At 47.4% G+C, this 25,690-nt stretch overlaps 1 protein-coding gene across 6 annotated transcripts in view; it reads left to right on the top strand.

Moving 5' to 3' along the window:
* The window catches only part of Dgk (diacyl glycerol kinase 1), a 603,682-nt gene that overhangs the window by 546,695 nt on the left and 31,297 nt on the right, over positions 1-25,690 (top strand). For all 6 annotated transcript variants that reach the window (XM_077706109.1, XM_077706108.1, XM_077706111.1 and 3 more), the window contains 7 exons: positions 1,275-1,400; positions 5,474-5,523; positions 6,083-6,157; positions 7,354-7,473; positions 8,384-8,501; positions 13,885-13,973; positions 16,877-16,993. In XM_077706109.1, coding sequence (XP_077562235.1) covers positions 1,275-1,400; positions 5,474-5,523; positions 6,083-6,157; positions 7,354-7,473; positions 8,384-8,501; positions 13,885-13,973; positions 16,877-16,993 — 695 coding nt within the window. The remainder of the gene's footprint in view (positions 1-1,274; positions 1,401-5,473; positions 5,524-6,082; positions 6,158-7,353; positions 7,474-8,383; positions 8,502-13,884; positions 13,974-16,876; positions 16,994-25,690) is intronic.

Below are 25,690 nucleotides of genomic sequence, written 5' to 3'. Positions count from 1 at the left end.
GGTTAAGAATTGAGGGTTACCAGGCTCGAAATTAGAAGGAGAATCGAAGATTGGTGTCTAAGCTTGCACTAGTCACCCGATCGGCACTTGAATTGCGGTTCCATGCGTGCGGCGCTAAGGTGTGGGCCTTCTTTATCAAGGTTAATTAGCTGCGAAACACTCACTGAACAGGCAAAATATCCGTGAACCAAGCACTTCATTGAAGAACTGCCAGTTGGGCTTGTTGGTACAGATTCATGATTGCAAAAGCGCTACTTGAAAACGACGACTAAGGAAGAGACACAACACGAAGCACGACTATCAACTGAAATTTATTGTGAAAAACGAACATACTTATATACTAGGAAAACGAACAAGAATCTGCATCACCACCAACACATTGATAGCAACAATACATTTCAACCATTCATACATACATGACTGGGTAAACCATCGACAGCAGACAGCAGCAAATAATCACAAGGCACGTGGAGTACATACCAAGATTAAGCACAATCAAACCCCTTCCAAAAATGCAAACTCCATATCATGTATGCAAACTCGATATCAGTTCTTTGAAAGGGGCACCGTACTCATATCTGGCAATGCACTGCAAACAGTGCACGAAAAAGTGTAAACCAAAACTAGAGGACACAACCGTCATGGATAAACATGCAAAGCGATCCACAAGGGAGATCATAGAAGCTTTTCAAATTAGGAAGGGAGGCACTAGTTGTGTCAGCCAGCCATCTTTACAGTTACATGATATCGAGTTTGCATTTTTGGAAAGGGTTTGATTGTGCTGAATCTTGGTATGTACTCCACGTGCCTTGTGATTATTTGCTGCTGTCTGCTGTCGATGTTTTACTCAGTCATGTATGTATGAATGGTTGAAATGTATTGTTGCTATCAATGTGTTGGTGGTGACGCAGATTCTTGCTCGTTTTCCTAGTATATAAGTATGTTCGTGTTTCACAATAAATTTCAGTTGATAGTAGCGCTTCGTGTTGTGTTTCTTCCTTTGTCGTCGTTTTCAAGTAGCGCTTTTGCAATCATGAAGCACTTCTGTTTAGGCAAGGAGTTGGAATGCGAATCTCATGCACCGTTCGGCATTTTTTTTTCTTAGGCGTGCGTGGTGCTGTTTGTTCAGCTGTAGCCGTAGTGGACGTGGCGATGAGAAAGGTTCGGCTAGGTCTCGATTGTTTATTGTTTACGGATCGTAACTGAAACCACCACGAGATGCAAAATTTCAGCCTCGGTTCCTCCTTCTCCTTGCCCTTTTTTCTACTTCGCAGTGGACCTGAAGCCTCTCCGGAAGACAAGCAGTCACATAGACGTGCACACGGTGCGTGTACCGCTCAAAGACATCATTTGCTACCTGTCGCTCATGGAAGCCGGACGGCCCGAGGACAAGCTGGAATGTGAGTATGCGCGCACCGCCGCTCCCTTGCGTTTCCTACATCCGCAACGCAGCGGGCCTTTTCCCTCGGCTCGATATTGATAAGCAAGCTGTAATAACCTAGTAAGATCCACGTTTAATAGATGGTCGGTCGGGAGGGTTCCCTGACCCTATAAGAAATTCAGCTAGAAATGACTCGTTAACACCGCCTTACCTGAACTCTTATAACCAATCTCTGAAAGCATTAGGAATTAATTGAATAATTAAGCTACGTGAAACTGCGTAGTTTTATTCTCCGTTAAAAACAGCCCTAGCGCGCTTCCCGCCTCCCTGATGACACGTGCTCTGATCGCTTAGTGACTAAAACGTTCGAGCCTTGGCTTCGGCCGCCCACTTTGTAATGGAGGCGGCGACCCCCGAAAACGCACATTTGTTATTTGTACGAGGCTTCGGGGCGCGTCAATCCGCCCCAGAGGGTTTCAATTAATCTGCAGCTTTTTGCTACGGTGAGCCTCATACTTAACTGATTGTAGCTTCGGCTAGTGAAATATTTATGTGAGCGCTTTTCTGATTGTTGCGTCGTATTGATATTATATATTTGCAGCCAGTTAGTACTTGCAAGTTAGCCAATGTTTACCTCGACTATCACTTATTCAAAGGGACGGGTGCACGTTCCCATTGTTTTTATGGCTTTAGACTGCTGCCGGGCGGCCACGTCCAAAATTTATTGGCGACACTGGAAACTTTTCTCACCTGACTCCTGAACAATCAGCGCTGTAACTGGGCCGAAAAGTCCCGCCTAGGAATCGGCTCGCTCAACCGTGTTGCAAGATAGGGGCGTCGTGAAAGTTAGAAGCTTCTCGTGGTGGCGCAATTCATAGTTTCTCACAATATACACTAGAGAGGAATCTGGCGCTAGCGTCTATGCGGCTCCCATCAATGCCGTCTATGTCGTCGTGGATCATGCGCTCGCCTAAATTTCATCACTGGCTTGGATTGAAACGTTTTTAGTGACCGCAAATTTAAACAAAGTTCACAAAACACGAAAAATAGTGTGCACTAAGGTAAGTAGAAAATAAGAGGCTGTTTTAAAATTAAGAAAAAAGGAGGTAAAGCGTATTTTTGCCGGAACGTTTGTTCGTGCTATTTTTCAGGCCACGGTGGTAGTTACGAACAATGTTAATATTTGGGGAGGAAACTTATTATAGGCTTTTACTTTATTGAATTTACCATTATTTCAAATAATCAGTTGTTTGAAGAGTTTCGAAAGTTTTTGCAGCGTGCGTATGAAAACGTCACCTTCGTGGTGAACCGGTGCAGCGACCATCAGCTGCAGTTTAACAAGAAAAAAGAAAACGTGGCGTTAAACAGTCGTGGACGATGACAAGATAGGACGGATTCAGGCGCCCGTATCTGTTGTATCTTGTCTTTGTCGAAGTACCTTTTGTTTATTTATTTATTTTTTTGTCGGCTACAAATTTCGCGGCGGTGTATTACCCGCTCAGTCATACGTCCTTCGACTGCAGCATGACCAACGTCAGGTGCGATCACGCACTGCCTGCTGTTTCACCTTACACGGCTATCGCAGAACAGGAAGGATTTCGGCAATTTCGGCTTCCTCGTAGCTCCTAGACGTGTTAATGCATAATGAAGAAAGCAAATCCCCAAAACCGCTTAAGTATCCAATTGTCATGCCAAGCCCAAGCCAAAAAGGGGGGTCTTCCCATAAACCCTCACGACGAAATCGATTACCAGGCACCGTTTCCTCTCTAGTATACTTACTAAGAAACTCTATGGCGCAATAGAAGCTGCCAATGTGTCGTTGGCAGCCGACGTGGAGATAATGTACACATTTACGAGGCCTCACTGTTACCCTTTGAACCCTTTAAATCAAGAGAGAAGGGCTTTTTTCCTGCGTACTTCGCCATCTGAACGCGTGTCTACGTGCCGAGTCAGCGCACGAACAGATGAAGTTATCGGTGATCATGACGTTGATGCCTGTCCCTGGACTGCGCCCAACAACTGGTTGCGAATCAGTTGAGCGAAGTTCGTGTACGGCATTTCCGTCCCGTGCAGCTCTGACTATTTCTGTGGGGCTGCTATTCTTTCGCCCTGGCGTATAAGTGCAGATAAGGCTACTTTAACGCATCTCATGGTTGCCAGCATCGGTTGCCTCAGTCTGGGGATTCCTTTGCGTAAGAAGCTCGTCCATTTCTGTTCGAGTTGCGGGCGGCGCGTACTTCCGCCTTGGTATCTTCGCCTCCGGCGTGGGCCTTATCTGACCCCGGCATTAGGCCCCGCTGCTCCTGAACACTGACCCGCAGAGCCTCGGAATAATCGATCATGTTGTCCCGCGGTGACACAGCAGCCGCTCGCCCGAAATACTGGGCCCTATAACGGGCGCGGGATCGACTGTAACGCCGAAGTATAAGGATGCATTGAGCCGCGCGGCGTCGTGGTGCGGAAAGCGCGATCGATCTTCACTGCTTATCTATATTTTTTTTCCTCTTTAGGGTTGCTCTATATCGACCTTCTCCGGGATATCAGTAAACAATCGATCAGGCATCTGGAATGGTTGCACCTGGCTCGGTCAAGGGCTTGATGTAAACTGAAGGCTAATGTTTGTGTACGCTTCGCTATAGCAGCAAAGGCATCATCTACCCGCGTGTTGGATTTTAGTAAGGAATTTAATCGCATAAGTAAAATAAAAGACCGACCAGGTGGTGCCCATCGCGTTGTGGTATTGCGGCCATCTCCTGTAGCGTCAGCCAGCTGGACTGTCCTGCAAGAAACCTATACCTTACTTTGGAGAAACTATTTATTCTGCGAGGTGGCATTTAAAGCTGTGTAGACCCCACGGCTAGGTCGCTGATCATCGCCAAGTTCACATTAGGAGCCTAAAAGAGCGGTACATTTTGCAATGTTTTGTCGAAACCTAGATCCTGCGCTAGCGGTGGCACCGAACGACATTTCCTCTAACCAGTGTAGGGAAACTGAGTGGAATATTTTCTGCGCTATAAGCCACACCCCTATACAATGTGCACTATCCGATAAATATATCTATGTATATAAAAAGGTTTGGCGCAGAAGGTGCTGTGTCGTACAAGGCGCGCCATGCCTACCGCTTGAATTATCAGCTATCAAATTAGGTGCACCAACGAAACACAAACAAGCCAGCCACAAATAATCCGCCAACCAATAGGATACCGTTATGCTTCTGCGTATACCCTGCAGTTGTTACGGCCGCAATCTGGGGGGAATGTGTTACTATAGCGACCAAGCCGTTGTTTGTACGTGGTACGGATGGGACCTAATTACAACGTTTTTGAGGCGACCGACTGAGACCTCTCCACTTACGATGCAGCAACGTAAAAAAACGAAGTACAAGTTTATGCGTGGATACATGGTTGATACAGGTGGATACAGGTTCTCTGATGTAGCCGAAGAACAAAAACGCCCGTGTCGGGAAATTTCGGCGCCCCTTAAAGATCCCCAGCTGGTCGAAATTCATCCGGAGCCCTCCACCAAGGCGCACCTCATTGTGCGGCTTTGACGTGTAAAACCCCTCAAAAAGCTCGAATTTTTTGCGAGCGCTGACACTGACCAAGGGGGCGCAGTCAAATAAATGTAGGCTTGTATGCGCTTTTGAAGACGGGAACATGACCAATTTTTACTGTCTTTGCGGCAAAGCCATCGCTGCAGGAAGGAAATTCGTAATAGCTAGTTAAGCTGGTGCATTCGCGTAAGATGAGCTGTCATTTGCAAGTTACTGTAGCGGAAACCTAGCTGCGTGACTATTGCCAAGTGCGCTATAGGTCACAGCGATTAAGCCCAACAGTTGCGTGTCCCGAAGCTGCGGCATTAAGTTGTCGTTAACAACTCCGTCCGCGTATATACCCACTGCGGTGGCGCAGTGGCTACGGCATTGCGCTGCTGAGACCGAAGTCGTGGGTTCGATCCAGGCCACGGGGGCCGTTTTTAAATAAATAAAAAATGAATGAATAAATACGTAAATAAGTAATTAAGTAAATAAATAAATAAATAGCTTCCAATTTCCTCCCTCCTCCACTCATTTCACCGCTTGCTTCTTTTCAGTCATGTTCAGGTTGTACGACACTGACGGCAATGGCTATCTCGACAACAATGTAAGTACCGCACTACAACGTGCAAAAAATTTGCTTTATCCGTTTTCCGCGAGGAGCCTTTTCCGTGAGGAGCCAGGATGTCGAACCGTAACCGAACCCGTATTTTTTTTTTTTTTTTTTGGTTTGGCGCACTGCTGCTCACTTTGCTTTCTCACCTCGGCCGATTATTTAAATGCAAGTACAGCATTCATCAAGGACACATATTGCTCGTAATTAACAACTCATCTACATACGTTCGGCGCCAACGTAGATTTGTGTGAAACAAACACCGCTTTCCCTGTTAACGGAGAGCGAAGATAGACAATTGGGTTTGGAGGCGATTGTCTGAGCCTGAATGTCTCATTCAAATTGCGGTAAAAGGCGCGCTTTAAAAAAAAAACACCCGCATTCGTTTCGCTAATTCAGTGCAGCAGGAATTCTTATGTGTACATTTATTTAAATGCCGCTGTGTAATGCCAAGTGTGTATGCGCGATGACTCTGGAATCATCTTCTATTTGTTCAGTTTTTATGACCTTTGGATCGTAATGTGCGTGTGCTGTTCCCTTTTTGTCGCTATAGGAGACGGAGTGCATTGTGAACCAGATGATGAGCGTCGCCGAGTACCTAGGCTGGGACGTTTCGGAGCTGAAGCCGGTAAGTGATTCGAATTACGCGCCGGTTCTGGTGGTCCCCGACTGCGTACTACCTTTCCGATGCTGTCATTTGTTGGTTTTTATTAAGGCGATAGCCTAATATGTCTCATCAAACACTGAAAGTGACCCTCGTCGCCAACGCGAATGGTACCACAATTGCCGCCGCTGTAAGAGGAAATAAATAAATAATAACACATTTGGGTTCGTATAGGATTGGAATTTGTGTATCCTGTATCTCAAGTGAGAGCCAATTGTGTTTTTACAGCGCTAATCCGTTACTCAGCCAGAATGGAACAAGAGTTGTCACAGGTGAACGTGACGCCTCGTGAGTACAACAGGTGCCCGTGAAGGAGGGCTCTGAATGGGGGGAAAACGCGGATGAATTGCGGCCAGTCTGCAGTAATTCGCGTCAAGATGCGTACACACGAAAGCAAAGAAAGAGACGCAAACACGACGTGTTAGTAAAGCAGTCTTTGATAATCGCTTGGCTTTCGTCTTCAAGGAACGTAGGCAGAGTGGCGATTCTGAGGAACTTTTTTTCCACAGTGAACGCTTGTAAAACGCTCTCGGCATCAATGCTCACTGCATTACACCGCCATATATTTGACTTAAGGACGCAGTATTTCGGCACTCGTGCATGTGACGTTCTCTGGCGGTTTCCGCAAAGCCATCGACTTGTTCCTCTATTTAGAGCATTTTTTTCATATCCAGATATCCCTATTTATATAGTGAGGCACACAGCCGTTGCCACAAAACCAGCACGGCGCGTGTCATCCTGGTCTATCCGATCACTGGCGTCACCGTAGGATCCATTGAAGTCTTGTCACTCGTCCTTATTATCAGTACCGAAGAACGTCGCTTACATTGATATGGAGGCAACGCAGAAGGGAATATTGCTGCGAGGAAACAGTTCCGGCAATTTCTTTCCATTATCGTATTAACAATTAACGTCAGATATGCGACTGCACGTTTGTTGCTGGTCGACTTCACGAAACTTGTACTCATGCACGTTCGCGTCATTCGAGTCCATGCAAACGTAGAGGCCAGAAGCGTGACAGGCGAAGAAAAAGTCGAGAAAGGAGTCTTCTTTTTATCTTTTCGCCTAGGCGGTGTCATTTGACAGAAGCTTGATTGTGCGTGTCGGCGTGGCCTCCGGCGACTGTTATTGCAGCAAGTGGCGACTCTTTTCGGGCGCAGATCCTGCAGGAGATGATGGTGGAGATCGATTACGACGCCGACGGGACCGTCTCGCTGGAAGAATGGAAGCGCGGGGGCATGACCACCATCCCGCTTCTCGTTCTCCTCGGTCTGGACGCCGTAAGTGCGCGCGGCCTCGCATACCGTGACGCTCCGTGTAGGAGCCGAAGACTACCGAAAAGCGGACCTGGTTGGCACTAGCATACGGAAAGAAGGGAGCGCAGGCCGACCTATACCACGGACCGGAACAGGGCACAGACGACAAAAACTTTTTCGTACTTCCTACAACGTTGGATTAGTTCGTCAAAGGATGTTATTTGTAGCCTAGAATACTCGCATTTAATTTGCGTAACCACAACGACTGTAGTTTTAGGCACCCTTCTTGCTTTAACAAAAAAAAATTGAGAACTTGGAACTTAAGGTTTACGAGCTTAGAATCTTCTAGGCACCGCTCTTCCTTTTGAAAATCATGAATTCGACAAAGTGGGGAGGCTTAGAATAGGGAAAACTAGTTGAACCTGGATTTGAGGTGTCACTTGGACTTAAGAATTATTTTGTTGAATCGGAAACTACGCAATATCGAGATATAATTAGGCCTATTGGCAAAAGAGAAAGGAAATAAACATTTATTCGTTAATTTGAGAAATTCCTAAACTCGGGTTTGGCGAAATTGAAGTTAACCGGTCTGGGCACTGGCAGTCTTTGAAACCGGCAGCTAACCTTCAGGTTAAGCGTTTAAAATCAGTCCGCTAATTTCACTTTTACTGCCTAGTTTCGTGCGCTCGGCCGACACTGGCGTCGGTAAAGCTTACTGAACATTCGGGAGATCGTAGTGGTGCTGAATTTTCGTTTTGTCCTTGAGCCATAACGGGACGAAAGGCGCTGACCCCTCCGTGGAAAGCGTCCACTAGCCGCCTTCAGGTCCGATAGGCGCAACTTAATAGGATGTCATAGGAAAGTGCCGAATTTAGGTAAAGTTGATAGTGACTCAAATAAAACTCATTTCGTTTTTCCTTTTCGCCCGTTGCAGAACGTCAAGGACGACGGCAACCACGTTTGGCGCTTGAAGCACTTCAACAGGCCAGCCTACTGCAATCTCTGTCTCAACATGCTTGTCGGGCTCGGAAAGAAGGGTCTCTGCTGCGTGTGTGAGTGGTCGTACGCCTACGAAGTGACTCGTTGCCCGCTTTCTTGCTTTGCAGCAGTTAACCGTGGCGTGTACTTATACGACACTTAACATTGCCGAAGGAAGACTGATGGTAGCTCTTACGAGGCGCTAAGAGAATCTCTGCAGTAAGGTCTTTTGTCTTACTCGTAACTGTATGTACAGAGGGCAACACCCTTGTCTATAACACAGGTTTCGTAGTTATAGCCTTATCTTGCCTCGGCCGAAAAACATTTCACGAAAACTATTGTGTCATTCTGAAGTCTTGACCATATATTTTGACCTCAACCTATTTTGCGACAAGTTTGAGTCCGCAGTTTTAAGTGGTAACCAGTTGAAGTTGAACTCAGTGTTATAGACAAAGGTGTTGCGCACTGTACGTGCGTCTGTCTGCGCCACAGGTTGAGGTTAGGCTGCAGCAGACTAACCGTGGTATTGCAGGTCCTTCCTTCACTCGAGCCACCAGTTGAGCGGATCCTTGAAATAAATTTTCCCATGCATAAGCATTGCGGAATCCTCCCCTCAGCCGAGTGGAGGGAGCAAATGCAGTGGAGGAGCGACTCAGAATACAGCCCTAATCCTCTGCCGATAACCAATGACGAACGGGTTGACCTTTGATGCCCAGGTTTATGGTAGCACCGAAGAGAGAGAGAAAGGGAGAGATAGAGGGAGAACTTTATTTGAGCCGATACCGGTAGACGCAAGGGGGCGAAAGGGAGGTGTTGCATGGACAAAGGCGTCCCACAATCGTCTCCGTCATGCCGAGGTAGCGTGGTGGACGAGGGGCTTGCAGAGGTGTTGCCTCCGTTTTGATGACGCTTAGCCAAGAGCAAAACTTAACTTCATTAAACGCATTAAGCATTAAAACGTAACTTGTTTAATGCATGTCAAAGAGAGAACAGCGACGATACAGGGAGCAACACATTGACGCGCCTACAACTTGACAACTCGAACGTTCCGAGAAACGTTCTCAACATGGCCCGGAGGCGCACTGCTCGGGGCTCACGGAAAGTGTCTAGTATTTATAACCGGAATTATCAAGGTTCAACAGGCGTTAAGTGTGTTGCGCACGGCGCTAAAAGTACAAACACACAAAACACCCTCCACAGGTCCCGTGATAGAAGCCGGCGCACGCTATACCGGAAAGAGGGCGGGAAATGAGCCCAGCAGACGGCCGCCTCTTATTGAAGCCTTGTTCCAACGGGGAGCGCTGCTCCTCATGACCAACTGCCTGAGGATCCTGCGGCAGCCAGTTTCTGGCTTGTCGAAACATGTTTGATGAGCTGGCTTCACACACGGAACTTCTCCGAAAAGCACAATACTACTTTTATCACGCGTGCACAGAGTAACGGCGATGCACTTGGCGCTGAATCGTACCAGACGAAGTCAGCTGGCCTTCCCCATTAGAATGGCGGCCATGAGTCCGTGGGCCCGAGCGACACCTTCCGCCAGTTGGAAGAGTTGTTGCTGTGAGTCGTGGTGAGAGGTAGCCCCGAAGGAAAGAACAAAAGAACCTTTAATCAGCCAAGTACAAAAATTAATGGAAGATGCATTGGTGGATATTAAAGGGACACTGAAGTGATATGTAAACATTTGCGGGATTACTTGCGCAAATTGTAGTCCGGAGTCCCCAGGCCATGTTTCGACCACCCTGGGCGCGTTTACGCGATTTTATTTAGTAGAAAAATTAATTCGAAAATGCTGTCCTCCTCTCTTTACGCTCGCCCATTTTCTGCGGCGTTTTCGTGTGACGTCGAGAGGAGCCGAGCTCGCAATTGGCTGCGCTGCTGCACGGCTACCCGGGCTGCAGACAGAGTCAGTCGGCCCAGCGTTTCGTCCGCCGGCCGCCGACGGGTCGTCGCAGTTCGTTCGCTCAGTTGAAACGAAGCCAGGACACGTTTGTGAATGGAAGAATCTGCCTTTCTTTACTTGGTTAGTTTGTACACTGTATCTAGCTCCAAGTCAAGGTCGCTTCACACAAGCGCTGCACAAGCGCACATGCCATGCTTCGCTGACTGGTACGCCAGTAGGAAAATATAAGGCCTCTTGAAGGCGGGAGAAGAGTCAGCGAAGTCAATATAGGTACTAAGGAAATAAAATCAACTGATATTTTTACCGTACAGCGTAAAACTAGGGTGCGGGAAGCACTTTTTTGCGCTGGGCGAACAAGCACAGCGGTCAGCAGCACGACTACGCATCTGCGAACGCTTTTCCGTCTACGAAATGCAATTGCTAGACGTGAGCTATTGTGGAAACTCGGGCGACGCTTACTGTACGAGCGCAATACAACAAATAGTCACCTAAGCTGCTTGAAATGCCAAAACTAAATAAAAGTGTAAACTGGTTGTACAATATATACCCTATATTACCAAGGCCAGCAGAGCCCGGCCCGTGGCCGAGTCGTTTGGGGTGTTAGGTATGCCACCGCAAGTATTTTGCAAGTCACGAGTTCGAATCCCCGCAGGTACGTGTTTTTTTTTTGTAAGTTAACTTTTTCGTTTTCCGCCGATGTTTTCTACATTGAGTTCACCTTTTTTTGGGCCGCAACGTTCATGGCTCCACGAACTAGTTCACAGAACGCGCGCAGGCTGGCACTGGCGCGCTAGCGAGTTCTCGTTGGCGCGCTGTTGCCATAAGCACCGACTTCTTGCAGGCAGTGGGCACAGGCCAGAATGAACAGACCCTTGGCCTGGTGCGAACACGCTTTTTACGATACAGGCATGAGGGAGGCAAGCTCGAAATATGGGGGGAAAGCGCATGACATTTGGGCGTCTGCGGGTATACGCGGAGGGCGTTCATGTACTGCGTAGGTCTCGGCTAGTGAATGCTACCATTCCACGCCGTCCTGGGAGGCTTATCTTTATGCATTTTTACAGCTGACAACATGGCAGGAGCGCGGTACCATGATTACTGAGTTATTGAGAATGCCCATCCAACAACGGCACCGGTTGTGTTTTACAGAACCGAAACCGAAACTTGTTTGGTTGCTCACCTTGGGCATCGTCCAATCACGGTGCCCGCTCCTCCTAACGTCACAGCTTTAGTTGGTGCGGCCGCCGCAAACCGCGCATGTAGTTTTTCTTCTTTCGCGCTTTGTAAAATAATTACCGATTTGTCAACCGGATAAATGATGAAAAGTGTGCTAATTTGAGCCAGTCTACGCAGTGCAGGCAAAAACGGGAGCTTGACAAATTCACTTCAGTGTCCCTTTAAGAATATCTCAGCTCCATCCCTCTCCCTCGTGATTGGAGGGCGGTTCCCAAGCCCGCAACACGGCGTTTCTCTCACACAGCTCGCACACTGTGCCAACCGTGCTTTGCGTTCTAACCATCTTAGTGGTCACATTTTTTCGCTTTAACAGAGAGAGGCGTTGGCAGCCCGTCGCTTCTTTGTTTCCCGCCATTATCGGCACTTCGACGCCGTCATTCCAAATGCTTCCTCTTTTCCCGCTTACTCGGGGCCTTCCCTCGGTGCGCACTCCATTTTACAACACGTACAGAGGGCAACACACTTGTCTATAACACAGGCTTCGTACTTATAGCCTTATCTTGCCTCGGCCGAAAAGCATTTGAAGAAAACTATTGTGTCATTATGAAGCCTTAACCATGTATTTTGACCTCAACGTTTTCTGTGACAAGTTTTAGTCCGCAGTTTTGAGAGGTAACTAGTTGAAGTTGAACTCAGTGTTATAGACAAGGGTGTTGCGCACTGTACAAGCAATTAAGCGACGCGTCGAAACGCCGTGCGGGGAGGGCGTTTGGCGGAGAAGGGGCGAGCTGCCCTTCTCTAGCAACTAGGGCAGCAGCGGTGCGAACGCAGCGCCGCAGCAGCCAATGCCGCCGCCGACTCGGCTGAGGTCACCCCTCTCCGCACGCGCTTTCTCGTTGTCTATTGTTCTTTCGTTCTCTGTCCTCAGACCGACGGCGAAAACGTTTGTCGAAATGCTCCGTCTATTGCCCCCCAGTAATAGCTATAACGTCCACGTTCACTTAAGTTAACACGTATGCAGATGAACGAAAGAGGATGCGTAAGTCTAAACAACAATATTCACTACTACGAGTATTAGACAGAAAATAAAACTACCACCACGTGCTCCTAACAACAACTAAGCACAATGCAAAATCTTCGAGATAATGTGACATGACATAGAACGTAATAACGTGGGGCAAAACGGCTGAAATAACACCGCCTAGCGCCTGAGTGCTGCCCAGAGGTGGCTTCCGAAGTAGTATAATTGCGTAAACAATGTATGCGCGGCACATTGGCGAAATTTTCACAGCTCCCTATTCATTATCGTGTCGCTGTGTAACTGGAGGGAGCAATAAAGCAGCAGAGCGCAAAGTTTGCTTTGAACTGACTATCGTGTTTCGTTTCAAGCTAATTTTAGACTGTACTCTTACACCTTGCCGTCCCCGAGGCCCCAAAGTTGAACCGCCCGTCACCCTCGCCACCTTTACAAATTTTTTTCTCTCAAAGTACGTACGTTAGGGGAAAAGATGCTTTTAAAATGGCCGTGAAGACAAAATACAAGCATGTTCTATTTAAAAGAACTAGACTTTGGTAGCTTACTCAGCTTCATTCCAGCCCCGAAAGACATTTAAAAAAAACACACACGAAATATTGAAGAGCTTTTAAATTTCGCTCTACAGTGGCGTAATATGGGCAGGAGTAACGTGTTATGGACCGACACTAAAACATTTTTATCAATGTGTTTATCAATGTATCAATTCAAGTGATACAATCAAACCTAACTGGAGGACCCTCTACAATCCGCTTGTGGCCTGAATGTCCAACGAGTCGAAAGACCCACCGAGTCGGAATGTCCAATCCGTCACGTGATCGGCGAGACGAAAGATACACCGAGACGGAAGGTCCAATCGAGCCTGAATTTTCAACGAGATGAAAGATCCACCGAGTCGGAATATCCACTGTTGGACCTTTCGTCTCGTTGTATCTTTCGTCTCCTTGGACCTTTAGACGCTGAATCACTGCAATCCCCCAGTGAAGTTTCTCGGTGGTGCCCAAGGTCAGCGGCCACAAGTCGCACAAACAAGATGCTGTGACGCCATAGAAAAATTGCCGGAAAGTGTCTAGGGAGTCGCCACTGTTCAATATGTTTTCTTTTATGTCTGGGTTGTTTGTCTGAAGTTGGCGATAAAATTGGTGCCGTTCTTATAGGGACAAAGCAGCCTTTTTAATGAACTGAACTTGTATTTTGTCTTCATGGCCCCTTCAGTTCTATTACCTGGCTTGTAACTAAAAAATATGGCGAAAAGACTGCGCGCGATGTTCGATACCTGGTGTAATCAGCCGTTGGCCAACTTTGCGGCAACCGGAGCGAATAAATGTTCTGCTTCCTCTCGCAGTTTGCAGATACACCGTTCACGAGCGCTGCGTCCAGAGGGCACCCGCATCCTGTATCAACACCTACGTCAAGTCCAAGAAGAGTTCGCAGGTATGACGCTGATCGTCTGTGCTCGTCGTCATAGTTATCGCAACAATTGCGTTGTATCAGAGAACTTTAAGAAGCCTTGATCCAGTAATACATGCGTCCGACCGCGAGAATACAGGAGGTCAATGTTTTAATAATATCGCGGGAGCGTCGACAGGCGGTTGGGTCAGCTCCTTATGACGGTAGAAGGAGGCGAAACGAGCGAGGATAGTTTGCACAGTTCGCATGCGCAGAACGAACCCTGCAGCGAAATTTTCGCCTGCTACGCTGTTCCCGCAAGCACGACACAACCCCTTTTCCGTTGGTAATCAGCCAGCTATCTTTAGTGCCGGGCGGTGGCAGCAATTTTGCGTGCGCGTTGTTCGCGGCAGTGAAGAAAGGCGGCTGATTACCAGCGGAAAGGGGTGGCACCGTGCTTGCGGGAACAGCCTAGCAGAGGAAAATCTCTCTGCCGGGTTCGTTCTGCGCATGCGAACTGTGCAAACTATCCTCCCTCCTTTAGCCTCCTTCTACCGTGATAAGGTGCGCTAACTGGTCGACGCTCAAATGTTCTCCCGCCTGTACCGCTTGGAGTCCATCCACAACTCAGCACCTCAGCCCCTACCCGCCGCGTAGGGGCTGAGGTGCCTTTGCGCACAAAATAAACGGTCTGAATGCCGCACCCTGGATGCTGTATTTTTAATGGATGCAACAATTCCCCGGCGTGGGAGACTAAACGAGCCTACGTGGTCTTAATTGCTCATTCTGCAACCCTTCAACGGGGAGGCTTCATAGTATCAGGTACACCGTAATATAAATGTTTTTTTTTTTCTATGTTGTAGTCAAAGTGTATCTTGAAGGCCGATTTTAGTCTTACGCCATCATAATACCAGTTGAGGCCTTCGGATGGTAGCCTCCTCACGACATGTTAATTCCCCTTGCGGTTTCCAGAGGACAATGCGTTCCTGCGTGCTTTGTCTGTCTGCCGCCGGCATGCATATGTGCGCGCATATGCGTTCCTGCGTGTGTGTTTGTGTGTGCGTGCGGGTGTCACATTAAGTCCACATATTAAAATAACGACTAGCCTGCAGATATATTTGAAATGATCTTTAACTGGTAACTTGTTTAACCGGAACACCGGTCTATAGAGGCCCCTATGGAAACTTTGATTCCGCATACAGGTCGCTATGTTTGAACAAAGACGTGCGGGGTCGAACAGGTCGGGCAGCAACTTAGGGTCATAATGTACTATACTACCCAGTACAGGCTGCAGAGTCACTTAAGGCCCACGGGGAGGAAGGCCTGTTAGTCTCCAAATTTCCAATATTTTTTGCCGTTACTCTTTAATCTGCTCCTCCTAACGCCTGTTCACCGACTTGCCGCAAAAGGCGTTATTTGCCCTCTTCGCGTGAGAAAAACACGACTGTGCGACAAGTTTCCTCACCGAAAGGCTGTGCCTCTTGAGTGAAAGAGAGAAGGAAGGGGGGGGGGGGGGAGGTGAGACAGTGAGGGAGAGACGGCGAGGCGAGGAGTTTACGTTAATTAGCTGGAACTTGGGGTCCCTTGTTAGTATTTCGGAAACCATTAGCGTTTCATCATCGTTGCGGTGGGCAGCAGGCGCCGGCACTTTCCCAACACCTCCTACATAGATAAGAAGGCTGCTTCGCGGTTCGATGGCGCCACTGAAGTTGACCGCAGGCCTCCTGACCTTAATGCTGTGGCCGATATCGAGAAAGCCAGGGAAGTGCGATTGAGGGGACCGGGTATCTCACCGAAAATGAGGCGAGCAAGTTTTAAGCGCAGGCTTTCTGTTATCCGGAATATATCGAACGGCAACTTTCCGAGATTGCTCATCTTTCACCTGTCCCCGGTATTTGATTTACCTTTTTTTTTTCCCACCACTGATTCCCTTCTCGTTCCTTTTTTTCTCTTTTGCCCGTTGATTAATATTACTAATATTAGTTCTTCGTCCCCTTCGCGGTGGTAATTTTGCGAACGCCTGGCTGGTTCGTGGCACACGTCCTGCCAGTGAATTATAGCCGTGATTACGCCTTTCCATATTTATTCGGTTTTTGTCGGCTGGTGCAACCAACACAGAGAAAGAAAGAGAGAGGTGGAGAGAGGGAGAGAGCAAATGTGTCTTTCTCCTCGAGGGGATTGGCGGCGGGTCTTGCACGCGTACAGCGGTACCGTCGCTAGTTCTCCCGCACCAAGTCGGAAACGACGTGATTTGTCGCAAACTAAGTGGTTTACTGTCGCTCCAATCATGGACTCAGTGCACGAACAAATGAACAAATAAGACCCACTTCTGCTGCGCTTCAGTCACAGTGATTAGCGTCTCCCGAATTGTAACTGCCGAGTTGTAATTCGTGTTCGGAGATAACTAATTCGGCCATGGGTTTATCGGCTGTCTCCTAGACACCCCCCCCCCCTTATTTTCCCCTTTTTTATGTGTGTCTGGTCATGTGGCAACGCAAATTCGTGTGGCGTATTTTTAGGCCTCTTGTCTATGAAGCTTTATCAGAGGCTGTGCACTATGTTTCATCCTTCTTCATCCAAACAGACATTTTTTTCTGCGTACATGCGTGCATGCTTGGCTTGTTAAACCTTCACAAAAGACAAAGAAATCCACCTGTAAAATTTATTATTGGGTTATTCTGTGCTTTTCGCTAAAAATGAGGGCAGCCATAGTCGCAACTCTTGCCGGCGTACTTTACGTCACAAAAACCTAGCGAACTTTTTTTCCCGTATTTGCTCATTACTACGCATTGAAAGCGGCTTCTCTCATCAACAAACATCTGCAGGGATATAAAATACCGAATCTTGTAAATAAAATAGAAGCCAAGCTTGGCTATATTGTGGCTTTCAGATATTCGTCGCGCCGTCTATCACACTTGGTGCATTTGTTTTTGTATGTTTTCACACAGGCTCTCGTCCACCACTGGACAGAAGGGAACTGCACTGGGAAGTGCAGCAAGTGCAAAAAGGCCATCAAGAGCTACAACGGCATTACGGGACTGCATTGCCGGTGGTGCCAGATGACGGTAAGTCCGCCCAGGCTGGACCAGATGGTAGGGCTGGTTGGTACGACACATCGCGTGCAGCCACCGCCATCACTACCATAATCATCACCATCATCATGTGCTGCACTCGCATGCAACAAAATGGCTTTCACCCAGTTCCATCCTGCGGCAGCAAAAATCTGTCCTTGTGCCACGAAGCATCCTATCCCTCTCTCTATCTAACACACTGTCTCCAGATTTCCTGGCCGTCCACGGTATACCCACGTGCCGCCACCTGCTGCGGATTCTTCACATTACGCGCCCTGCTAACGCTACTTTTAGTAGCGGAGAATTTATGAGCGGACTTCGAAAGATTCGCATCGGTTGGTTGGTTAATTGGTTGGCCAGTCGGTTTGCAACCGATTGCAGGAGCGCGCACCCGCCCGCGATGGCTCTGCTACGAGCGCCCTCTTCCGCGTCCTTACAGCGACGGCTCAACGGTTTTAACCCCCGTATCAAGAAAGCAAACTTGACTTATGACACGACAAATCTGCTAAGGCGTGTCATATGTTCATCGCTATGTTCATCGGGGAAAAAATCCCGGGCCATCTCCACTAACGTGAAACCTGGGGAAAGGAGAAGCATGCAGTGTATAAGTGTATTCTTCGCGCCCTGGCGTTTTTGCGAACGGAGATGAAACTGTTGGGGGTACAGGTATACAGCTTTGCTGTACAAGTCTCTTGTTTTTGAAGCATAAAACTCTCTAGCGGGAGGCGAAAACGAGTGTCCCGGTATTTATTAGTACGCGTTACATTTTTTGCGTGAGGCGTAAACGAGTTCCTCAGTGTCTTAGTACCGTGACTACATGAGACGACGATTACGACGACGGCGACAGGAGACGCCAACAGCCCCATCCATTAAGGGGGTTCCACCCTAAAAGCACGATGAAGGTAGGTCGGGAGCTACCTTAAGAGTAAAGCTTACTTCTCGGGCGCCCTTTTAGCATAATTAGTTAGGTTGCTGAAACGTGTTCGCCAAAATTAGTTCCGCTTCGACGCGTTAAAGGGACGCTGAGGTGAATTTGTCAAGCTGCCGTTTTTGTTTGCACTGCGTAGACTAGCTCAAATTAACATACCTTTCATCATTTATCATGTTGATAGGTTGGTAATTATTTTATAAGGCCCGAAAGAAGAAAAACTACCATGCGCAGTCTACAGCGGCAGCACTGACTAAAGGCTGTGGCGTCGGGAGGAGGTGCACCGTGTTTGGACGATGGCCAAGATTACCATTCAAACAATTTTCGGTTTCGGTTCTGTAAAACAACATGCTTGACATAACATGGATGGGCATTTTCGATATCTCAATAATCGTCATACCGCGCTTCTGCCATGTTGTCGGCTGTACAATGCCTAAGAAAAGCCTCCCAAGACGGCTTGGAATCGTACCAATCACTAGCCGAGGCCTACGCAGCGGATGAACGCCCTCCGCTTCACCGCAGATGCTCAAATGCCGTGCGATTTTCCCCCGTATTTGGAGCTTGCCTCACTCATGCGTGTATGGTAAAAAGCGTGTTCGCACGGGCCAAGGGTCTGCTGATTCTGGCCTGTGCCCACTGCCCGCAAGCAGACGCTACTTATGGCAACAGCACACCAACGAGAGCTCGCTAGCGCGTCAGTGCCAGTCTATGCGCTTTCTGCGAAGTCGTTCGTGGAGCAGTGAACGTTAGGGCCCAAAAATGGCGAACTCAGTACCTATAGAAAACATCGGCTGAAAAAGAAAAAAATCAACTTACAAAAAACATGTACCAAAATGCGCCAAAAGCACATTAGGTCTCTGAAACGGAATATTGCTCGTATTATATACTCAGCAAGCGCTTCATTACGCATTACAACTGCACTCCCAAAATTGGCGCACGTTTTGCGATCAATTAGGGCGCACTCTCACGACCAAGCGGACTTGGTGCATACTGAGGCACCTTATGGGCTCGTCACCATCAAAGATATCTACGGCCTAAACCCGCCTCCTGCACAACCATCCATCCACCCCTGACCAACTGCTTCGACTATGTCGGAATGGCGATATCGGTTAGACGTTGGCTTCATCACGCGGGGAACTCAGGTTCGATTGCGATCACGGAAAGCGTTTTTTTTTATTCAGGCGCTTGATTTGCCTTGGCTTACCAAATCACCGTTATGTAAAACCCATTGAGTAAAGTTGGTTGTTCTGCAGTGCGTTTTACTCGGACGAACAACGTCACCAGTGATGCACAAAAAGCTTCGCTTTAAAAAGCCGTGACCAGGCCCGGTAACAAAATGCTCAGCAAGTTCCGTTAGGCGGTTACAAAATGGTAACTTTTGTAGCGGGCATAAGATAAGGATTGGCGGCGCAGTCAGGCTAATTGTAGTTAGACTCCGCGCAAACCATGCGCACATTGTGTACATGTCAAACCAGCCTAATAGCGCAGTTACAGGCATGGCGTCTATCCTTTTTGCTGTGTCACGAAAACACGAAGTTGTTGTTCGCCGCTTGTATCCGTGGTGGCCCGTGTTTACAGCCAGGCACGCGTTAACACCGCCGAATGGCTGGCCGCTGGTTACTCCGAAGCGCCGATCGTTGGCTGCGCCGGGAAGCGCATTGGCGGCTAAGATTACGCGAGGCTCTGCGCGCCTGACTTTGATACATCGCTCCATGACAAACGACATTTGGCCCCGGCACTCTCTTCCTTAGTCCTTTTTTTTATGTCTGTGCACATGCGAAAGCCACTCTTTTGTCTCCTTTAACGGCATGGGCCTGCAGCTCTAGCAGTTTTTTCTTGTTCTTTTATTTTTTGCTTAACTGTTTGCTTACGCCTGATTGATTACCCCGAAATCACCTCCGACGTACGTTGGCTCTTGATCGTAATAGTAATAACGCCTAGTTCTTATGTGACATAAAGGATATTCACGGGCGGAATGTAAGCAGGTCGTTTTCCTTTGCTACGCACTCCCCGAGAAAAATGTTAGAGTATCCGTGAGCAATTTCTTACGGAATAAGAATGCGGAATCGTTTGCTTTTGCATAGGTTTTTGTTACGAAGAGAATTCTCCTCTGCTACGTCTCGGTGTCGGGTGGTTAATTGCTGCTACAAGGAGAGGGCGTAGAGTGTTTTTGCGGCGACGCCACCTGGGTGCGCGCCTTCGCCAGTTTAGTCAAGAAAACCACGACGCAGCAGCTAAGCAATCCTTGTGATATGTGAATGGGACAGCATTACTATTTTGTCTAATGATGCAGACGCACGCCATTCTTATGATACAATGCGTTTCTATGTCTCAGGTTCAAACTACGCGCCTTAAGCCATCTTGCGCCATCTAGGGAATCGCCCGCGAGGCAGCGTACAACCATGCTCACAACGCCATGTTTGTCCCTGAGGTTGATACTCTAGGGGCCTGCTCATTTTTTGTGTCAGTTTTATTTCTACGGCACTCGCTATGCCGGCATGGATGAAGGGAGGGCGCTCTTTTTTCTTTGTGTTCTATCCCTCCTCTTGGCAGCCGTTAGTTCAGGGGCGGAATTTGGAGTTGTGTCCGTTTCGGAAATGCCCATTTCGCGTTTGTTTCAGTCGTGACGTACTTGCCCTTTCGAGGCATCTGACCAATGGAAGCCCTGTGTCACATCCAGTGATTTTCTATGCGCCAATCAGGGTTCGCTTGAAACGGACACTTTGAAGCGGACATGGACAAAACTGAAAATTCCGTCGCAGATTTAAAGTACTAGTAGTAATTAAGTCACGTCGTCTGCCAATCCCCGCGCCGAGCAAGTAACACTTTCGCGTGAAAAAGCTCATAAAACGGCCATGTACATCATATTAAGCGTATTGTTAATTATATATTTCTCCCTGTCGTGTGAGTGTGTTTATAATGACCTGAGATATCTAACCACTTTTAAGTGGATATTACTAAGTGGATATTACAATATCCACTTTTAAGTGGATATTGCAAAGTTTGACCTCAGCGAGCGAGATCCTGGCGGTATCAGCAGACAAACGTATAGTTATAATGATGTTATGACACCTGGAGGTTCGATTGATGCTAATAAGGCACCGCTACAGCTGCGGAGTCCCGGAGCTTTGAGCTCGCTGAGCTAGGAATCGCAACAAATGCAGACGTAAAATTCTCAGAGGTATGTACTCGACCGTTTGAAGCAATACACGCTAGGCTATATTGTTGTTGGTTTTAATGTCGAACATACCGAATCTTTTGAATCTCCCATTGTCAGTTTCCAAGCCATAATCAATTTTATTCTCTCTTCCCATGTACAAGTAGCATAGCAAGCGGCGCCCGGTGTTTATATAATATGCGTGTGCGCAATAAATATATATATATATATATATATATATATATATATATATATATATATATATATATATATATATATATATATACCAGACCGGTATTCTGGAGCTCGTGGGTTCGGATCACACCCGGCGGGCATTTTTTCACCACTTTCTTTTCGACTCAAAAAATTCTTCATCTCTTTCTATGACCCACCACAACCTCCCCTTTGCTTTCCGAGGTTTTCTTGACTGCTAACCCTTATTTTCTGTCTTATTTCACGGAGCCCCTCATTTCCCATTTTCCGATTCGCTACATGCTTAGCGAGGGCCTCTGTTCTGGCAGTCTTGGTGCCAAAGGGAGCTTAAGAGGGTGCAACGCTGGTCGACCACTCTCGACATGTCGTAGACACTCGAGTCACGGCCCGGGGGTTAAAAAGAAGGTCCCCTTCACCCCGAGTAGTCCGAGTGGCGCTGGCTACCACCCCCAAGTGCAGGAAACAAAAATACCTTAATATAAATACCCGAGAAAGTGCTGGGGAAACAGCCCCGCAGGTAGCGTAGTTGTTATCGCACCAGACCGGTATTCTGGAGGTTGTGGGTTCGGATCCCAGCCGGCGGGCATTTTTTCACCACTTTCTTTTCGACTAAAAAAATTCTTCATCTCTTTCTATGACCCACCACAACCTCCCCTTTGCTTTCCGAGGTTTTCTTGACTGCCAACCCTTATTTTCTATATATATATATATATATATATATATATATATATATATATATATATATATATATATATATATATATATATATATATATATATAAACCAACCACGTGACGGCGCCCCCTCCGGAATCGTAAAGCAATGCCCTCCAACAGGCTCCGAGTCAGCTAGAACGAAAAAAGAAAAGAAAGAAAGAAGAAATCGCGACAGAGTTTGTGCCCCCGATCTGCCACTGTTGCGGCTCGTTCCATGCACACCATACAGCTGTGGGTATCAAGGTGATGCGCTGTCTCTTCAGGCGTGGGACAGGCAAAGCAGTTGCTTTCAATCAGCCTAGTTCGAGGGCGCTGGTTCATGAAGCAAGTGGGAGCGCTGTCACGTGGTATATTTCAAATGTCGCGAGCGTTCTTCATCAGACAAATTAAATCAGTACGCAATCAGTCCGTCGTGGAAAATGACACAGTTAGATACCTCTCGTGGGTACCTATAAGTGCCTCATTGATTAAAACGTTACTTCTCGAGTAAGATAATTAATTACAATTAGTTAATTAGACCCAATCAACACTGGCCGATACTTCACTGTACTGGAAACATTATGCATTAGGTTTTCTTGAAGTATAGCCCGAACCACGCATATATATATATACTTTATTTACTTCATTTACATTGACTTCACATGAGTTGAAAGGTCGAAGCAAGTTTTGCCTCCGACACCATTAAGCAGGAGGAATACAGGTGTGTGTGTGTGCGCATATATATATATATATATATATATATATATATATATATATATATATATATATATATATATATATATATATATATATATATATATATATATATATATATATATATATATATACAGGTGTATACATATACACCTGTATTCCTCCTGCTTAAGGGTGTCGGAGGCAAAGCTTGCTTCGACCTTTCAACGCATATGAAGTAAATCTCCTATATAATACGCCGAACGAAATTAACTTGGCATTTGCGCGCCAGCAGTAAAATAAACGCTTTCCGCTCATATCCCAATTCTTCCGGAGCAGCTGGCGTAGAGAGCAAACGTAGCTCTGGGTGCTGCAGTACCCCGCGGTGCAGAATTGCAGCCGTGCGTACGCGTTGCGCACGCGTTGCGTTCCTCGTGTGCGTGGAAGACGGCGCGAGTCGTTGAGGACTTACCTCTGAAATGGGTGAGAATACTCGTCGTTAGGCTTGGCGATTTAACCGAAACAAAGGGCCAAGGCGCTAGCGCTTCGTTCCGGTTCGCCCTCTGTTTCGCACTGCTTCATTCAGCCAGGACGAATAGAATTCGTCAAATGCCCCCGTTTGAACTGGGGGGTTTTAACGCGTCGAAGTTGCATTTGCGCTATAGGCGCGTCCAAGTCTACGTATTAATTTAGACCAGCTGAAAATCTCTAACGTGCTCCGTAATATTACCACACGGCATTGAGTTTTATACTAATATACTCTAGAGGGAAATCTGGCGCCACCGTCTAGGGGAGCCGCGCTTCAGCGAGCGTGCCGTCATCATGTACCGGGCAGGCACGTTCCACTTGTCCTTGGCATGGCTCATGAACAGGCTGAAAAGTCGCCTCTGGCTGCAAAAATGCAACAATATTACTGCAGAAGATTAATCGAATTTGTTTTATCATTATAAAATTAAAGCTTCAGGAAGATGTATTCGTCAGGGAATATTTATAAGCTTCATGCAAAATGAACAAAAAATGTTACTAGTTTTTATTGATTTTGGCTTCAAAACGAAATAGAAGCCATGTAGCTAACGAAGCCAGGGGGGTAAAGCGAGCTCCGAGACCGTACGAATCGTGGGCGCTGACATGATACAATTCCCATGGTTGCCAGATCAATTGTATTCAGCCTTCTAAAAATTTTTGCCATAATTATTTAACTAAAACGAAGAACTGAAGCAAAATAGTTACAAATAATTGCCTCACTAATTAAAACTAGCTTTATAAAAAACTTTTAGTGTAATTAAGCTCTAATTAGCGAAGAAAGAGTAAGTGCGTAGTTCAGTTTTGGTTTCGATTTTTTTAAGTGTGCTACGAAGTGGCGAGGCCGTGGGCGAGGCCCTTGCGCCTGACTTGCGCAGTGTGTGTGTGTGTGTGCAGTCTCCGGCTCAGATCTGCGTGCGTGCAAAACGCATACAAGTTATACAACTCGGATGCCCGCGCTGAGCAAGTGCCTCCCCGGGCGCTTGCGAGGCTGTCATTCTTTCTCCACGTTAAGCACCCTATCTATTGCCCCTGAACTGACGCCGGAACAGAGATTCCGATCTGACCTTGACTACCGCAAGTTCACTGCATGCTACGGAGTGGCAGCCCGCGATCGTTCCCGTTGGAAGAGAAATAAAAAACTTTTATAATCCTTCGGTTCCAGTTGTTTTATTCATGGAACTTCTTACAGCTCTTCGTGCTTCGAACTTTCGCGTAATCGTTCGTGAAGGTAGAATGAAAAAAATAGGTAACGAAATGCGGTTTCTTTTTTAATCAGTCACAATAAATCAATAAGTTAGTGTTCTCTCCTCGCGCGCTATGTGCGGTAAATTACTGTCCATTCAATACTGCGCATTCAGTCCCGCAAGCTTTCCCTTTGAAGTGGTGGAAAGCAGCTAGAACTTGACGAATACAGACAGAAAGGAAAACGGGACACGCCGCGGACTGTATTTCGCATACTCCCTTGGCATGCATTCTTCCACTCCGTTGGCCTGCGATCGACCGCGCTCTTTCGTTCCTGTGCTTCAAAGCGCCTCGACTCACCGGCAAGCGTTGGCCCATGCGATGTTTTTTGTGTGTGTCGAAAGCCACAGTTCACTTCACTTCGTTTGAAAAGCCTTGAGCGACTCGCAAAATGTCAGAGGATGGCAAATAAAGAGGCACAGCGCGAAAATGCACGGAGATCATACGGAGATTCATTTTTCTGTGCGCCCAGTACGGATCAGCTGACTCCTTGGCGTCCTCGCGCATGCGATCAGTCGCATTCGAGCTTGCGCGCAAGTGTTGTGTGAGCGTTGCCACATCTTGCTCAAATAGTCTCAGTACATATAAGTCACACGTACGCTAAACCAAAAACACGTCGGTCACCTACCCACAGGAGATAAACTACGCAATGCTGTCGACGCCGCCTACACAAAATCCGCCTGGCCAGCGGTCCGCCATGTTACAATTAATCCCGGCATGCTTCGCCAGCCGGACGCGGGAACGCCAAAGTAGCACGTTGCCAGATTACAACCCATCGCTTTCGCCGTTTTTAGTAAGCAAAAACTCAGCTGGCAACCTTCAAATCGTTGTATCATGTCTGCCACTATGTGTCGTACGGTTCCAATGCATTGGCTCAGCGGCGCGCTTTCCCTCTAGAGTCAGTATATTATCTCTATGAACGAAGCCAATGAGGCGAGGAACGTCGCTAGCTGCAATGGCGCCACCCGTGGTGGCCCGCGAATGCAGTGCCAGATTTCCCTCTAGTATATATTAGTATGAAAATCTATGCCACACGGTGGCTTTTAAACGAACCTTTAGTGTCCTGAATGATGCCGTTGTACGCCAATACGCTCTGTGGGAACGCAAACTTTCTCTGACGATTAGGATGAATGATCGTGGGGGAAGTGAAAGAAAAAAAAGCGCTTCCCGTGGCCGGAATCGAATCTGGGTCCCTGGAGTTATGAAGCCACCGTCTATGATTGCTCCATTTCGGCATGG

This window comes from Haemaphysalis longicornis, unplaced genomic scaffold (assembly GCF_048455015.1).
Source record: "Haemaphysalis longicornis isolate Haplotype H1 unplaced genomic scaffold, Haemaphysalis longicornis Haplotype H1 scaffold_4, whole genome shotgun sequence".
NCBI classification, from domain to species: domain Eukaryota; kingdom Metazoa; phylum Arthropoda; class Arachnida; order Ixodida; family Ixodidae; genus Haemaphysalis; species Haemaphysalis longicornis.
This window is presented reverse-complemented; position numbering and strand designations above follow the sequence as displayed.